The sequence below is a fragment of the Ciona robusta genome, unplaced genomic scaffold, assembly GCF_009617815.1.
Source record: "Ciona robusta unplaced genomic scaffold, ASM961781v2 AP042725.1".
NCBI lineage: Eukaryota > Metazoa > Chordata > Ascidiacea > Phlebobranchia > Cionidae > Ciona > Ciona robusta.
The window spans coordinates 11,417-29,809 of record NW_028323104.1 but is presented as its reverse complement, the minus strand read 5'-3'; the positions used below and the strand labels follow the sequence as shown (position 1 = coordinate 29,809).

The 18,393-nt window shown below is 38.8% G+C and overlaps 3 protein-coding genes across 4 annotated transcripts; 2 read left to right on the top strand and 1 right to left on the bottom strand.

The window, feature by feature from the left end:
• Window positions 1–109: 109 nt before the first annotated feature.
• On the bottom strand, window positions 110–2,234 carry LOC149724601 (uncharacterized; the record flags this gene model as incomplete). Its single annotated transcript, XM_089893091.1, has 3 exons — window positions 1,727–2,234; window positions 986–1,063; window positions 110–892 (listed from the first exon to the last, which is right to left on the bottom strand). Coding segments are annotated over exons 1-3 (889 nt in total), but the record flags the coding sequence as incomplete, so codon positions are not given.
• A 3,161-nt stretch (window positions 2,235–5,395) lies between these two features.
• Window positions 5,396–10,157, top strand: LOC149724600 (mitochondrial fission regulator 2-like). Its single transcript, XM_089893095.1, is given in 9 exon segments — window positions 5,396–5,551; window positions 6,135–6,232; window positions 6,699–6,800; window positions 7,292–7,383; window positions 7,386–7,490; window positions 8,348–8,550; window positions 8,972–9,072; window positions 9,495–9,678; window positions 9,975–10,157. Coding segments are annotated over 9 exon segments (963 nt in total). The 5' UTR covers window positions 5,396–5,527; the 3' UTR covers window positions 10,029–10,157.
• Window positions 10,158–11,672: 1,515 nt separating this feature from the next.
• On the top strand, window positions 11,673–18,190 carry LOC149724599 (cyclin-K-like). 2 transcript variants are annotated; one of them, XM_089893094.1, is made up of 5 exons: window positions 11,673–11,893; window positions 11,950–12,023; window positions 14,749–14,933; window positions 17,401–17,506; window positions 17,977–18,190. In XM_089893094.1, exons 1-5 carry the CDS (start codon window positions 11,860–11,862, stop codon window positions 18,058–18,060), a joined length of 483 nt encoding a protein of 160 aa, XP_089749220.1. In that variant the 5' UTR covers window positions 11,673–11,859; the 3' UTR covers window positions 18,061–18,190. The 2 variants fall into 2 exon arrangements, with proteins under 2 accessions (XP_089749220.1, XP_089749219.1); XM_089893093.1 differs by lacking the exons at window positions 14,749–14,933; window positions 17,401–17,506; window positions 17,977–18,190 and adding an exon at window positions 12,530–14,411 and having other exon boundaries at window positions 11,820–11,893.
• Window positions 18,191–18,393: the final 203 nt, after the last annotated feature.

Here is an 18,393-nt window from a genome sequence, read left to right as displayed (position 1 = left end):
AGCCGTTTGTAGCTCCGTTTGTAGCTGCAGTTGTAGCTCCGTTTGTAGCTGCAGTTGTAGCTCCGTTTGTAGCTGCAGTTGTAGCTCCGTTTGTAGCTGCAGTTGTTGCTCCGTTTGTAGCTCGTTGTAGCTGCAGTTGTAGCTCCGTTTGTAGCCGTTTGTAGCTCCGTTTGTAGCTGCAGTTGTAGCTCCGTTTGTAGCTGCAGTTGTAGCTCCGTTTGTAGCTGCAGTTGTAGCTCCGTTTGTAGCTGCAGTTGTGCTACGTTTGTAGCTCGTTTGTAGCCGTATTTGTAGCTCCGTTTGTAGCTGCAGTTGTAGCTCCGTTTGTAGCTGCAGTTGTTGCTACGTTTGTAGCTCCGTTTGTAGCCGTATTGTAGCTCCGTTGTAGCTGCAGTTGTAGCTCCGTTTGTAGCTGCAGTTGTAGCTCGTTTGTAGCTGCAGTTTGTAGCTCCGTTTGTAGCTGCAGTTGTAGCTCCGTTTGTAGCTGCAGTTGTAAGCTCCGTTTGTAGCTGCAGTTGTAGCTCCGTTTGTAGCTGCAGTTGTAGCTCCGTTTGTAGCCGTATTGTAGCTCCGTTTGTAGCTGCAGTTGTAGCTCCGTTTGTAGCTGCAGTTGTAGCTCCGTTTGTAGCCGTATTTGTAGCTCCGTTTGTAGCTGCAGTTGTAGCTCCGTTTGTAGCTGCAGTTGTAGCTCCGTTTGTAGCTGCAGTTGTAGCTCCGTTTGTAGCTGCAGTTGTAGCTCCGTTTGTAGCTGCAGTTGTAGCTCCGTTTGTAGCTACAGTTGTAGCTGTATCCATTGTAGTTGCGTTGCTGGAACTTTGTGTAGTAAATATTGCTGTTGTGTTTATCGCAAACATCGTTGTTGCCGTTGTAGTTTCTTCCGTTGTAAACGATTCTGAAAAGTGTAAAATAAAAAGTGCGCGTTGAATCCATGACACAATATAAAGTTAACTTGTTTTGTACAAAGTATTTGTTATGGAATAATTACCCATTGTTGTTGAATTTGATGACGTAACGTTTGTCACCATGACGTCAGTTGTCTGAGCACGTGACATGACCGCCAAACCTGCAATTGTTACCCGTCGATTATAGTTGTCATATATAATCAATTGCTACAAAATACGCAACCGATCAAGTTTGAAAAGAAGTTTCTTCTGAAATGGCACAGTGAGCCATTAAGACAGAGTTGGCACGTCATAATGATGGCATTATCTTGTTTATCGCGAGTTTAAGTGTAAAACACTGCAACAGCGGTCTTGCTTGGCTGCTTGTGGTTTCCAACAGAGCAACTTTAAAACACGACTGTTGTTTGCTTTGCTACATTAACGCCAGTTTCACAGAACCCCAGTATTTAAGTATCGTTAATATTTTGTGCTGGGGTAAGATGGGACACCTTTAGCGCATAAAATCCAAATATCCTGACCGTGTTTTAAACAATTAACAACGGTATATGGTAGTCGTGATAATACAGTTTATAACTTTTCATATGTTTTTTTGTTTACTACGAAATGGAACGAGGAAATAGAATAAAATGATGTCCCATCTTCCCCCACTATGCTATTTATTAACTGTTACTGCCGGACTTAATACATTCATTTATAAAAAAGTTCCAGCTCTTACAGTCGTTAAAACACAAATATAAATACAAGTGCATGAAACAACACTTATCGTCTTATGCATGAATTTCCTAAATAAACATAAATAATGACAATTATGACGTCATACTTACATATTATGATGAAACAATGACGATACATCTCGGATCACGTGATAATATAACCTTGATAAGAAATTTAAAATCAAAGATTCTGACGTCGCTAAAACAAAATTAAAACAATTTTTATTTTAAAATTCCTATTTATTCCTTTAACCTGTATAATGGTAATGAAACTACGATAGACAATGTAAAAGTAATATATTTGGGTGGGGAAAGGTGGGACACCTTTTCATCCTATTTTCTTGTCCCATTTGTTAGTAAACAAAAAAGAATTATAAAACGGTGTCCTCACGACTACCATAGATCGTTGTTTATTGTTTAAAACTCGATCAGGATATTTGAATATTATGCGCTAAAGGTGTCCCGTCTTCCCCCACAGTACTACATGTCGCAAAATAAGTTCAAACTAATTATTTTTCTAAGATTTATCTTTATTTATATATTTAACATTTATTACGCTACTAAAACAAATTTAATGCAAATTTTATTTTAAAATTAATTTCACTTTTATTTTTTCAATCATCCAATATTTTTCCTAAAACTTTAACCTAGAATCCTAATTTTTTCTATCGTTATACGTCACAAAACCATTTGTGACGTTTTTCACTGTCAATGGCTGCTGCTACGTAACAATGATCCTCATTTCTTCTGGAACGGATTCTTTTAAATCAATACTAGTAACAATGGTGTGTGACGTCATAAATGCAGGGTGAGACGGCGGGTAGTAGAATGGGGATTCCCGGATTAGAACCGAGATCGTAGCGATTTTCGCGATAAACAATCGATATCCGGGTGTATATAATTTATTTCAATATTTATATAGATGGGTAAGACGGTCCGTGGCAATATCTCATATTTCCCATTCGTGTTTTAACAATTATCAAAGCTCTTATAAAGGAGATATACGGTTAGGGGAAGATGGTTCGTGTTTTTATTTCTCGCCCCATTTGCTAGTGAACGGTATCCCACCTTACCCCATATAGTACTTTATGACGTATTATGAAATAGAGAATAGACAGTATGCGGTCAAGAGTCATGATTGATTGTGACGTAAGCAAACGAAGCTTCACCGGCACAAACGCCCATTAGGAGCAAACAATGATTCCATATTCTAGAAACTGTTTAAACGCGAACCGCGACATCGTTTATCGGCTCTGTGGTAGAGAACCTTATCTTAACCAAAGGAATACCAGACTTGTGGCTGCTACCATTGTGGGCGTATGTGTCGTTGGGCAAGACACTTAACAGTAATTGCTCCAACCCAGTGGTCACTAATGGGTTGTCTAAATTGTCAGCCATATAAAAACAATCACCCACAAAGTTACATACGTGGTAACTTGTAAGCAGGCACGAGGTGTATGAAACTGAACACCCGTGTTATAACGACTGTCGTTGCACCGCCATGCGAGGATAAATAAGTTACATATGTTGTAACTTGTAAGCGGGCACGAGGTGTATGAAACAGAACACCCGTGTTATAACGACTGTCGTTGCCCGCCATGTGAGAATAAATAAACGAAACGGTTTAAAGGAATTTTTGGTAACTAACCTAACAGCATCCATGGGCGGATCTAGGGGGGGCAATGGGCGATCGCCCCCCCCTAGACCTGGCCGTAGAACAAAAAAAAATTAAAAAAAAAAAAAAAAAAAAAAAAAAAAAAAATTAAAAAAAAAGTATGCACTTTTACATTAAAAAACTTTTAAATTAAAAAAAAGTATGCACCAGCACAGAGATATTGTTATGGATCCAGATGCTATTATTAACCGTTTTGCAAACAGTAAAAACCGCAGATTGGATTTTGTAGTGTAGGCTAAGTATTTTGGCGTCTATTTCGCTCGATTATGACCTTTCTTGTACATTTTTGTTGTGTGTGTTTTCGGCGCTAAAAATACATAACTTTTGTCTGTTAAAGGTTTTCGAGTTTTTATTAACAAAATCGCCCCCCCTAAAGCAAATGTCTGGATCCGCCCCTGACAGCATCTTGCGGTAAAACTACTTTGCATATAAATTCCTTCGAACCGCGTTCGTTTTTTTTTGTTGGCCGTTAAATAAACTGGTTGGCGTTATGATGATAAGCAAGCTATAACTGGTCGCAATATAAGATTAACTCGTCAAATTTAAATCGTTGAAAGGGTCACGGCGATGGGTGTAAATAGGTTCGCTTTTGAAACGAACGGTTTGAAATATGTTGCGTTGCCATGCTGAAGGCTGTTATTTCAATTCAACTTTGTTAAATAGTAAGCCGGGGTAAGAATGGGAGACGAGACATGTTTTTATTTTATCGTTCCATTTCGTAGCAAACAAAGAACATTTATAGAATTGTAAAGCAAATCCTCACGAATTTCAAAGAGCGTTGTTAAATGTTAAATACACTAGTAGATTTTATTTATCTCCTTGAAATCATAAAGATCAAATAATTTTAATATTTTAAAACTAAACAAAAGCAAAGATTTTGGCGACAAATCAGCAATTAAAGTTTAAGCCAGAGGCATCCGGTACAAAACTTGTGTTAAAACGATGATGAAAAGTTGAAAACGACTATCGATAAAAATACGCTTCAGGTGCAAAGATATTCGTGAGCTTAAAATATCTCGGTTTGATTTAAATTCCAATAAAAGTAAATTACAACATTGTGTCTTAAATTGGTGGCTTGCTTGAGATTTAATGTTGGGTTCGAATCCCGATGTTCTTTTGTTTGTTATTCTATTGTTGCGGTTGCCAGGGTAACCACGTGTTCAAATATCGCGTTGTCATGACGATATATCATGGTGTATTATTACGTGATAATGGGGTGAATAGAGAATTGATTATGACGGAATAATCGAACTGCTTTGTTGTATAACAAAATACAATTGTTCCGGAATGTTAACGCGAAAAAAACGATATTTTTCTAATTGTAAGAACACAGGACTTTTGGTTGGTATGGTTATTTAGTTTGTCGAAAAGATGGGAAATTAAATAAATGTAACTTATTTATCCTTGCGTGGCGGGGTCAGTCAGTATAACACGGGTGTTCTGTTTCATACACCTCGTACCCGCTTACAAGTTACCACGTATGTAACTTTGTGGGTGATTCTTTTATGCACGGCAATAGGTGTTAAGCCTTTTGTCTTAGAACACATACGCCCACAATCACAGAAGCGTCTTATCCATGGTTGCCACTCCCTTGCCCACTTTGCATATTTGCTGCAATGGAAATTTAAACTGGCATACCATGCTGAAGTGTTATATTTGTACTAAAATAAGAATCTACTATTGAAAAAATTATAAATAAAATTTTAATTTGCTAAAGATTTTATAAAAGGGCACTTTCTATCATTACAATGCCAAGATTGCTTTTGTATGTATAACGTTCGTTAAAAAATTTATCTTACTTGCGCTACCTAACGGTAAAAATATCTATAGGAATTTATCCACGCAAGGGTAGTATAGAGTATTTTTAGCTTGAGAGCCATAGAAATACCAAAGCATATATATGCTTTGGAAATACATTGGTGTTTTTACGACTCTGGTTTACTCGAAGGGATAATAGTTTGTAACTTTTAGGCAAAATTGGTTAAAGCATATTTATGTGTGCAATTACTTTTTTTAAAAGGGGAGAAAAAACATACAGGATAGAAATCTCATAAACATAATTAAATCTATTCTTCAGCGATTCGCGTTGTCCCTTTATGACGTCACAAAGCCCTTTACTGTTGACCGCGATGTATTAAAGTGTTTATTCCAAAGTATTGTTTATATTTTAACGATTATTGTGGTTTCTTTTTTAGATTTAGATTTTATTGAAATAATGTTTCGGTGAAAGCATTGAAATGAACGAAGGAAAAGAAAATCAGGTTTGGATAAAATGTTGGTTTTGTTTTGGTTGGACATTTCTATCCTCGTGGGTGGGAACTTGAGTGACTTATCCATGGTTGCCACTCCCATGCCCACAGTCGAGTTGCTGAAGCTATTGCAGTGTGTGGATAAGCAGACATGACTTTTGGTTGGTTTGGTCATTTATATCCGCGTGGGTGGGAACTTGAGTGACTTATCCATGGTTGCCACTCCCATGCCCACAGTCGGGTTGCTAAAGCTATTGCAGTGTGTGGATAAGCAGACATGACTTTTGGTTGGTTTGGTCATTTATATCCTCGTGGGTGGGAACTTGAGTGACTTATCCATGGTTGCCACTCCCATGCCCACAGTCGAGCTGCTAAAGCTATTGCAGTGTGTGGATAAGCAGACATGACTTTTGGTTGGTTTGGTCATTTATGTCCTCGTGGGTGGGAACTTGAGTGACTTATCCATGGTTGCCACTCCCATGCCCACAGTCGAGTTGCTAAAGCTATTGCAGTGTGTGGATAAGCAAACCTGCACAAATTCTATTACAAACCTATAGGCCATATATAACCAAAATAACCTGTCCATATTTTGCAGAATACTAATAAAATGGATGACGTCAGGGCCGGAAACCGTCGTAGTTTGGTCCGAATGATCGGGGCCCACTTGCCACTGTCTATCACCCCACGCCCGAGGTAATATGTCATTTCTATTGTCGGTTGTTAAACCTCTCATGGCGGGGCAACAACAGTCGTTATAACTTGGGTGTTCTGTTTCATACACCTCGTGCCCGCTTACAAGTTACCATGTATGTAACTTATTTATCCTCGCATGACGGGCAACGACAGTTGTTGTAACACGGGTGTTCTGTTTCATACACCTCGTGCCAGCTTACAAGTTACCACGTATGTAACTTTGTGGGTGATTGTTTTCTGTATGGCTGAAAATTGGCAAAACCACTGGGTTGTAGCAATTAAAGTTAAGTGTCTTGCACAAGAACATACGCCCACAATGGTAGCATTATTTAGGTGTCTTGGACGCAGACCAGAGTTGGTCCATTACTTGTGTACAGGACTAATACCAAGGCTCTAGCTTCATCTTCTTTATTTAAAGTTGGTTGTATCACTTGTATTTATAATGAAATGTTGTTTTTATGTTCAGATTTGAGATTCTACCTAACGGAGCTCGGTTAATCGATGATGACCAACGGAAAACTTTGTTCTCGTTGTCCGATATTTGTCAACTCATAGATATTCCGGACGTGTAAGTGTGGTTTGTGGCACAATTGATATTAAAGTGATTTGTATTGAAAACGCTACCAATGTACAGCAGTTAGAAACATCTATTTTGTAATGTGATTGTTAAGGTATTATATTGACGGCAGTTGGAAATATAAGCTTGGTTTGATCTGTTGATTTTTATATTAAATATATTCAAGTTTCAAAATTAGAATAACAGCTACAAATAATATTTTTACTTGCTTATTTTCTACCAGATTTTATTAAAATAATCATTTTTTTTATACACAGATAATGAAACAGTAAATAAACCTTGTTATATAACTAATATTTTCAAGGTTTTATTACATCACAATAAACATTGTTGCCCAGCAACCCACTACAACGTGTTGTCAACACAATATCCTAGTTTTTGTTAAACCCAATATTTTCTAATTTTATCTTTGTATTACATCTTCAGCACTTTTGACTGTAACAGTTTATATATTGATACATATTTATTATTTCTATGTTCAGCTTCGGACGTTCGCAATCTTGCGAAGATTTGAAAGAAATATCGAAACAACCAGACACCACTATTATGACATCATCGTCGATGACATCACTACCCCCGATACCATGGAAACGAAGATCACAGCGTTAGAGGACGAGTTGTCGATGCTACGTTCACAAATTGCGATGCTCGTGTCTAACCAAACTAAACAACAAACAGATCGTAAGTTGCACACAAATATGATATCCACTCGGCCATATATCTATATATATATAATATGTATGCCCACACCAATATAATATACGTGTCCGCTTTGTGAAATATGTAGTCTGCCCACCGCTGTAGAAATGCAATTGGAACACTGTTGACACAATCTATACGAATAAATAAACCGTAACTTGAGAAGTTGGCATGCAAATATTTTTTAAGATCAATGCACATTATATTCTATATGGGTGAGGTCCTACAGTGAGGCACGCCATGGGACCTGGGATTTAGGTCAGAGTTGGCCCATTACCCCAACATTGTATATACACATTATATTCTATATGGGTGAGGTCCTACAGTGAGGTATGCCATGGGACCTGAGATTTAGACCAGAGTTGGCCCATTACCCCAACATTGTATATGCACATTATATTCTATATGGGTGAGGTCCTACAGTAAGGCACGCCATGGAACCTGGGATTTAGGTCAGAGTTGGCCCATTACCCCAACATTGTATATACACATTATATTCTATATGGGTGAGGTCCTACAGTGAGGTATGCCATGGGACCTGAGATTTAGACCAGAGTTGGCCCATTACCCCAACATTGTATATGCACATTATATTCTATATGGGTGAGGTCCTACAGTAAGGCACGCCATGGAACCTGGGATTTAGGTCAGAGTTGGCCCATTACCCCAACATTGTATATACACATTATATTCTATATGGGTGAGGTTCTACAGTAAGGCACGCCATGGAACCTGGGATTTAGGTCAGAGTTGGCCATTACTCAAACCTAGAACATTCGATTCTGCGCTGTTTTTTAATGAAAAATGACAAAACTTTTTTATAAAAATGTTTTTTTCAGTTTCCACGAGTTTCAACTCGACCATAAGCTGTGCTGGAGAGCCCGCGTCTTCTTCCACCCCAATAAAAGCACCCCCACCCCCGGGAATCCCCCCACCATGTATGCCCCCACCGCCCCCGCCTCCCCCACCCCCCACCACACCATCAGCATCAAAACCTCAGTTATCGGTGGCTGAGTTGATCAGGCAGCGGAAGCAAGGGAAGGTAATGTTAATGTTCGGTGTTTCTGTCATAAGGTTTAAGTAGTGTAGCCGGGCTAAAAAATGGAAATTTAGTGTTGGGGAATTAACTTTTAATAAAACTGAGTTTATGTCGTAATTTCCTTGGTATTGTAATTGTTGTATGGTAGGGTGGAGGAAGATGGGACGCCTTTTCATTCTGTTTCTTGTCCTATTTGCTAGTAAACAAAAGACATTTAAAGATTGTATAACCGTATCATCACGGCCCTGGTAGACCGTTGTTAATTATTTAAAACACGAACTGGATACTTGGATATTATGTGTAAAGTGTCCCATTCTACCTCACCCTACTATATTAATTTGATCGCATGTTTCTATCCCCTGTATAAGAGTTGTTGTTGTTGTTGGTTGTAGTTTGAGTAAAAACTGACAAAACTTATTTCAAGGCCTCGTCCACTAATTGTGAGCCCAGCCAATCAAGAGGTCCGATATCTATGTGCGACGTTTTGAAAGATCTTCATAAAGTTAAACTAAAGTCCGTTACAAGGTGGGATATGGCTGTTTTATTACTAATATAAACACTTGTGAAAATTAGTGAAACCAAGTCAAGGTTATTGTTTTGTTGACACTTTGTAACCCTACTGTTTGTTTATATGTTGTTGCTGCCAGGTCTTGTAGCAGATTAAACATGGTTGCTTTAAGTTCACAAAAAAATAGCTAAGATCCACTTCAGAAAAAAATAGCTAAGATCCCCTTGTTTATAATTGTATGATTTTAAGGCTTGACATTGCTATTATTATGGTTGTATGTGGGCTTTTACATGGCACAGATTGACAATTTAAAGTCAGCCTTTTAAAATCACAAAACAAGCGAAAAAGATTCACTACAGACCTAAATTTGTAGTTTGTTTTGCAATTTTCTTAACCCCCGATTAGGGGATTCTTTACTCAATCGATGATTGTCAACCAGGTCCCCTGGGGGAACCCCCACAAACAAGAAACCCCTCACCGAACCCAACGCTGCAGACCCCGCTGCTTTTATAGCCGCTGCGTTGCGTAAAAAGTTCGCCCACCGCAAGCGATGCGATTCGCCCAGCGATTCCCCGGAGCCAAGGAGGAGCAAAGATAAAGAGTGGGAGGATTCTCCTCCTAAGGTCTGTTGTGTAACTATATGCTCTGTGATGTCATAAATGCCTATATTTGTGGGCATGAATGATTGTAACTTGTTTATCCTAAACAGACGTAATTACTGTAAAACAGAACCCCATGGGTGTTGGGTATCTCTGAAAGAGCATAAAACCATGTATGTTAGCAATATAAATGTAAAAATTGGAAAAAACACTGGTTTAAATATTTGTATTTAAACTTTTAACAGATTTTTTTTTTGTTTTTTTGTTCATAAAAAGTTAAAAATATTTTTTTAAATTTCTATTTCACTCATTTTCCACAGTTCGGGCAGCATTTGCTGAAGAAGCGAGCGCAAGTAAACGACGTTGTATCATAGAAATAACATTAACAGTTCCATTCCACATTGCATGCCCATTTTATCGCAATATTTTTCACGAGTTGGTGCTGGAGTGTTGGCTGCCATCGTTTTATTTCGTCATAATAAATTTTGTGTTTTAGCATCAGATATTATAATTTGTTGTGTTTAATGTTATAAAAATGGCTTATAACAATATTGTAAAGTGGGGGTAGATGGGACACCTTTAGCACATAATATTAAAATATTCTGATTGTGTTTTAAACAATTAACGACCTATAGGAGTCGTGAGGATACGGTTTATTATTCTTTAAATGCTCTTATTGTTTACCACACAATGAGACAGGAAAATAGAATAAAAAGTGTCCTATCTTCCACACCCTACTGTATAACAATGGACAATGATATAACATTGGGCTGAAAACAATAATAACAATAAGCATCAGATATGACAATGGGCTTGGTGACTGGTGTACTATTATGGTAGAGTGAAAAAGATTCCATAGAAACGGTAGGCTATGGGTTTGAATGATGAGATTAAAGCTGAAGTTGGTAGCTTACATGTTAATAGTTGGGGTGAATGGTTATGAATGAATGAATGAATGAATGAATGTAACTTACTTTATCCTCGCGTGGCCGGAAAACGACAGTCGTTATCACACGGGTTTAACACCTCGTGCCAGCTTACGAGTTACCATGTATGTTACTTTGTGGGTGATTATTTTTTTGGGAATTTTTTCATTTTTTTTATGTATGGCTGATAATTTAGACAACCCATTAGTAACCACTGGGTTGGAGCAATTGCCGTTAAGTGTCTTGCCCAAGGACACATACGCCCACAATGGTAGCAGCGTCGAGCCTTGAACCAATTACCTAATGGTTACAGGCAGGCGCGCTAACCACTACGCCACGGCGCCGGACCTATTCAAATATTCTGATTGTGTTTTAAACAGTTAACGACCTATAGGAGTTGTCAGGATACGGTTTATTATTCTTTAAATGTTCTTATTGTTTACCACACAATGAGACAGGAAAATAGAATAAAAAGTGTCCCATCTTCCGCACCCTACTGTATAACAATGGACAATGATATAACATTGGGCTGAAAACATTAATAACAATAAGCATCAGATATGACAATGGGCTTGGTGACTGGTGTACTATTATGGTAGAGTGAAAAAGATTCCATAGAAACGGTAGGCTATGGGTTTGAATGATGAGATTAAAGCTGAAGTTGGTAGCTTACATGTTAATAGTTGGGGTGAATGGTTATGAATGAATGAATGAATGAATGAATGAATGAATGTAACTTACTTTATCCTCGCGTGGCCGGAAAACGACAGTCGTTATCACACGGGTTTAACACCTCGTGCCAGCTTACGAGTTACCATGTATGTTACTTTGTGGGTAATTATTTTTTTCTTTTTTTTATGTATTTCTGATAATTTAGACAACCCATTAGTAACCACTGGGTTGGAGCAATTGCCGTTAAGTGTCTTGCCCAAGGACACATACGCTCACAATGGTAGCAGCATCGAGCCTTGAACCCATTACCTCTGGGTTACAGGCAGGCGCGCTAACCACTATACCACGGCGCCGGACAAATGGACAGATTCATTAGACCGTTAGAGGTTAGTGCTCTGGATTTATAAATAAATGGTTGGAGGTCAAATGGTTTAAGGTTCGGTCGTATGGACTTTTTGAGTGTCTTGCATTCTTTTGGTAATTTTTAACCTAACTGAGTCATAAATGTTGGAAACTCCCCACTTTAAAACGTTTGTTAGATTTCAATGCAAATTATTGAAGCGTAACCTGACTCAGCATTTTTAAATTTTAATGCGATTGTGACGTCATGGAGAAAAAGAGCGTTTTGTTCGTTTGCTTCGGTGAGTTATGTCGTAACAATATCTATAGTTAGTGAGTTTTAGAATTTAAACCACAGGGAATACGTGTCGATCACCGATAGCTGAAGCTTGCTTTAAACACTTGGTTGCAACGCGTGGAGTCGAAAAACAGGTGAGAATTCTGGTTTATTTGGATATTGTGAGACCTTATGCGGGCTGTCGGTGCAAGGCCGTATATGACATGAACCCGGTAAACTATGCATGGCGCAAATTTTTAAGAATTTCTGTAACATTATCACACTGTCACCAACTTAGGGTTTGGTCATAATAACGTCAAGTCTATGTAGACTTCTTTACGGAATAAGAATGTTGCGATCGTTCCGTATGTTTAGTTGACTGTTGATATATTATCCAGTGTACAAATTATGATAATTGGAGAGCATTCTTTTAAAGTTTTTAAAAATTGCGCACGCACCCGAAAAGCGATTCAATTTTTTACACTTTTTACATATTCTCGCTGTCTCAAATGGAACTGCTGGCATTGCAGATTGAAAAGATAGTTTTACTTTTACAAAACCTGTTTTTACTTTCATTAATTTTAATTAAAATCGAAGAACTTAAAAAAAGAAGATTTGGAATTCGTTGTAACATTATTAACAAACAACCTGCTTTATGAAGGAACAATGGAGAAACCGAAGATAAAACACAAGATCACGAGCCCGTGTTGGTATTATGATAAAGCGGATTTGAAGAAAACGCCGTCGTTTCTCGACGGGGTAAACCCGGAAACGGAGGGTCGGTATCGTCGCGAAGGTCCGAGGTTTATATTCGACATGGGGACGAGAATGGGGTTGCATCACGATACCATAGCAACCGGGATCGTGTTCTTCCATCGTTTCTACATGTTTCATTCGTTCAAGAAGTTTCCTCGCCATATCACAGCAACTTGTTGTTTGTTTCTGGCTGGGAAGGTGGAAGAAACGCCAAAGAAATGCAAAGATTTAATAAAAGTAGCGCGAGGTCTGCTAAATGAAGCACAATTTGTACAGTTTGGAAACGACCCAAAAGAAGAAGTTTTAACATTCGAGAAAGTTTTGCTCCAAACCATCAAGTTTGATCTGACAGTTGAACATCCTTATAAATACATGTTACAATATGCTAAGAAACTAAAGGGAGATCGTGCGAAGATTGAAAAGTTGGTACAAATGTCTTGGATCTTCATAAACGATAGTTTCTACACGACTCTGTGCCTTCAATGGGAGCCAGCCATTGTAGCGGTTGCCGTCATGCACCTTGCCGGGCGTTTGTGTAAGTTTGAACCCCAGGATTGGGCGTACAACAGAGGACGTTGGTGGGAGCAGTTTATCGACGACATCAGCATGGAACTCCTTGAGGATATTTGCCACCAAGTGCTTGACCAATACCCACACTCAAAGGGAAAGACTCCATCGAATAAATCAAAACGGCCGAAAACGCCGGTTGATTCTGACAAAAGCGAAACGGCATCAAAAAGTTCCCGCAGTGAGTCACATAAAGTTAAATCTAAATCCAGCCACCCCTCAGCCAAGAAACCACACCATCCTTCCAAAACATCGCAACCAAAACCAACATCCACATCCCAATCCTCCAGACGATCCTCGTCAAACACGGAGGTCGTTGCCATGGAGACAGAGGACACACAGGATCATGGCACGATAGAAAAAGGAGCTCCGAGCGTCAATATCCCAACACCATCAACCACAACGGCTGAAGTGCCAGTATATTTCAACAACCAATATCAATACGCAACTTCCAGCGATCAGAGCGCTTACTTTATGCAGCAGAAAGCTGGTTTTGTGCCACAGATACCAAACTACACCAACCCTGCACCCCCACAACCCCCTATAGCCCCTCCAACCCCCCCAGCCCCACAGCGTCAACCCTTCCCCAGTACCCCGGCTCATACGATGGCAATTACCACCAATTCACTACCCCTGAAATGTACCAGCAGAATAAAGCCTACCCCCCTGCATACAGTGGAATGAACCAAGCCCCTACAGGACTTGCAACCGTTAGAATCACTGGACGAAGGGAAACGAACCCGACCCAACAATGGCCATAGATTCAAATCATGGATAGGCAACAAACCTGGGAGGGCAGGGTAGGCAAGCAAACCCCAGAATTTCCTTCACCGTGTTAAACCATAAACAACCAATGAGATAAATATTTCAAGAGATTGTGTTACAATCCGTGCATCCCCTGCATTTTAAAATGTTTGGCGATTTTGTTGAATCAAGAAACCCACTGCCACATTCCCCACAAACATATAATTTCTATTTTTCTTTCATTTCAATAATTTTATTCGAAACGTTTTTGCAAATAATACAAATTTTGACCAAATTTTTTTCAACGTGTTTACATTGGGTTAACACAAGATAATTATTACTTCATAATTTCAATTGGCAACCAATAACAGCTATTATGATGCGTGGTCACATCATAAACGTCATTGTCTTTATATCTGTGAAACTGTTTCGACAAATTTGGTTTGTTTTGAATAAAACTTCAAATTTGAAAGTTATTTTTTTTCACAGGTTTTCATGCAAGGGATATTGAAAGGAAATTTATAGTTAAACTAACTTGTCTATTCTTTACAATACCGAAAAAAAACAGTTGAAGAAAGTAAACTTTAATTATTAAATTCCAATAATCTGTTTCTGTTAGCCAAAAAAAGGCTTATTCAAATTTATAACATGCAAAACATTGAAAATTAATGTTTTTTGCATTCGTAAAATTATGACACTAGTATTTTGTAAAGCAACATATCTTTCCCACTTAGCAAGTAAAATGTTTGGTTCAATTTGCAAAATATTAAAATCGATATTAATTAAAAAGATAAAACTTATGAATCCCTCTAGTGGAGAGTTGAGAGCGCCGGGACGTCGTCGATTAGCGCTGGTGACCCCCCTAACCCCCGAGGTCGCTCATGCATGCAGTCACATGACATCTACCATTATGTGGAGGATTGTCGCTCGAGGAAAGTCAAGTTACAAGATTTCTATGAATTTAACTTCATTTTTGCAATGGATAGTTCGAACATGGGGTATATGCATGTAATACAGTGGTGTCTGTCGACTGTCTATTGGTAGGGCCAGGGGTGCATGGGGTGACATTGATAAAATACAGTTACACTCATAGTTGTCAAACATGAGAAGACATCCATGTTATAACTCGACATTGAGCATGAGGTGTATTAATACACCATGTGTGTCTGGTGTATAAGAAGACATCCATGTTATAACTCAACAGTGAACATGAGGTGTATGAACACACCATGTGTGTCTAGTGTATAAGAAGACATCCATGTTATAACTGGACAGCGAGCATGAGGTGTATGAGTACACCATGTGTGGCTGGTGTATAAGAAGACACCTGTGTTATAACTCAACAGTGAGCATAAGGTGTATTAATACACCATATGTGTCTGATGTATAAGATGACACCCATGTTATAACTCAACAGTGAGCATGAGGTGTATGAATACACCATGTGTGTCTGGTGTATAAGAAGACACCTGTGTTATAACTCAACAGTGAGCATGAGGTGTATGAATATACCATGTGTGTCTGGTGTATAAGAAGACACCCATGTTATAACTGGACAGTGAGCATGAGGTGTATGAATGCACCATGTGTGTCTGGTGTATAAGAAGACACCCATGTTATAACTGGACAGTGAGCATGAGGTGTATGAATACACCATGTGTGTCTGGTGTATAAGAAGATACCCATGTTATAACTGGACAGCGAGCATGAGGTGTATGAGTACACCATGTGTGGCTGGTGTGTAAGAAGACACCTGTGTTATAACTCAACAGTGAGCATAAGGTGTATTAATACACCATGTGTGTCTGGTGTATAAGAAGACACCCATGTTATAACTCAACAGTGAGCATGGGGTGTATGAATACACCATATGTGTCTGATGTATAAGATGACACCCATGTTATAACTCAACAGTGAGCATGAGGTGTATGAATACACCATGTGTGTCTGGTGTATAAGAAGACACCCATGTTATAACTGGACAGTAAGCATGAGGTGTATGAATACACCATGTATGTCTGGTGTATAAGAAGACACCCATGTTATAACTGGACAGTGAGCATGAGGTGTATGAATACACCATGTGTGTCTGGTGTATAAGAAGACACCCATGTTATAACTGGACAGTGAGCATGAGGTGTATGAATGCACCATGTGTGTCTGGTGTATAAGAAGACACCCATGTTATAACTGGACAGTGAGCATGAGGTGTATGAATACACCATGTGTGTCTGGTGTATAAGAAGATACCCATGTTATAACTGGACAGTGAGCATGAGGTGTATGAATACACCATGTGTGTCTGGTGTATAAGAAGACACTCATGTTATAACTGGACAGTGAGCATGAGGTGTATGAATACACCATGTGTGTCTGGTGTATAAGAAGACACCCATGTTATAACTGGACAGTGAGCATGAGGTGTATGAATACGCCATGTGTGTCTGGTGTATAAGATGACACCCCTGTTATAACTCGACAGTGAGCATGAGGTGTATGAATACACCATGTGTGTCTGGTGTATAAGAAGACACCCATGTTATAACTCGACAGTGAGCATGAGGTGTATGAATACACCATGTGTGTCAGTTGTATAAGAAGACACCCATGTTATAACTCAACAGTGAGCATGGGGTGTATGAATACATCATGTATGTCTGGTGTATAAAAAGACACCCATGTTATAACTCGACAGTGAGCATGAGGTGTATGAATACACCATGTGTGTCAGTTGTATAAGAAGACACCCATGTTATAACTCAACAGAGAGCATGAGGTGTATGAATACACCATGTGTGTCTGGTGTATGAGAAGACACTCATGTTATAACTCGACAGTGAGCATGAGGTGTATGAATACACCATATGTGTCTGGTGTATAAGAAGACACCCCTGTTATAACTCAACAGTGAGCATGAGGTGTATGAATACACCATGTGTGTCTTGTGTATGAGAAGACACTCATGTTATAACTCAACAGTGAGCATGAGGTGTATGAATACACCATGTGTGTCCAGTGTATAAGAAGACATAACTGGACAGTGAGCATGAGGTGTATGAATACACCATATGTGTCTGATGTATAAGAAGACACCCCTGTTATAACTCAACAGTGAGCATGAGGTGTATGAATACACCATGTGTGTCTTGTGTATGAGAAGACACTCATGTTATAACTCAACAGTGAGCATGAGGTGTATGAATACACCATGTGTGTCCAGTGTATAAGAAGACATAACTGGACAGTGAGCATGAGGTGTATGAATACACCATATGTGCCTGATGTATAAGAAGACACCCATGTTGTAACTTGACAGTGAGCATGAGGTGTATGAATACACCATGTGTGTCTGATGTATAAGAAGACACTCATGTTATAATTGGACAGCGAGCATGAGGTGTATAAATACATCATGTGTGTCTGGTGTATAAGAAGACACTCATGTTATAACCTTTATATTCCAAGGAACTTGAAAGAGCTTTGTCCCACTGATTCAACTTCTAAACTCCTGATGCTTGGTAGTTATGATAACGATCCATCATCTAATGGTGTCATAGATGATCCTTATGGGGTAAGTGTGGGGTGAAGGTTACTTTATGTATGTGTGTATGTAATTATGTAACATGTATGTAACTTGCTTTATCCTCGCATGGCGGGGCAACTACAATTAATATAACTTGGGTGTTTAAGTTACCACATATGTTACTTTGTCGGTGATTATTATAGAGAAATTTGGACAGTTTTATTCTATCTCCTTTTATCCAATGCTCATGAACAGACTGCCCAACTTACCTCATACTACTAACAATGCCTTGCGTAGTAGGGTAGGGGAAGATGGGCCACCTTTAGCACAAAATATCTAAATATCCTGATCCTGTTTTTAACAATTAACGGTCTATAGGAGTTGTGAAGATATGATTTTAAAATTCTTTAAACGTTTTTTGTTTACTACCAAATGGAACGAGAAAATAAAAAGGTGTCCCATGTTCCCCCACCCTACTATATTGTCATAGTAGTTATTATGACATACTTTATATGCAGAGTCCAAACCCTGATGAATACGAACGAGTTTACGATCAATGTAGTCGAGCGTGCTGTCGTTTCATGGACTCCTTGCGCTCATAGGAATAATCTATGCTAGGAAATACACACCAAGGATTATACATTACATAAATACTAATTGTAGACGTAATTCCAAAACATGCACAGCACAATTGTTTATTTGAAATGAAATAAAAGGCTTTGATTGTTTAAATCATTTTGTACTGCAGTTAGAAATTCTTAAGAAGATTATACAATAAATGTAACTTATTTTATCTGTAAAGTGTCTCGCCAAAACACGCCCACAGTGGTAGCAGGGAAGAGCCTTGAACCCATTACCTCTGAGTTAGAGACAGGCGTGGTAACCATCTGTGCTACGGCGCCGACGACAGATATAAAAAGTTAATACATAAAAGA

What these genes read in the sequence shown, in the direction of transcription:
- LOC149724599 (XM_089893093.1), top strand. Translation starts at nt 12,535, where the DNA reads ATGGAGAAACCGAAGATAAAACACAAGATCACGAGCCCGTGTTGGTAT.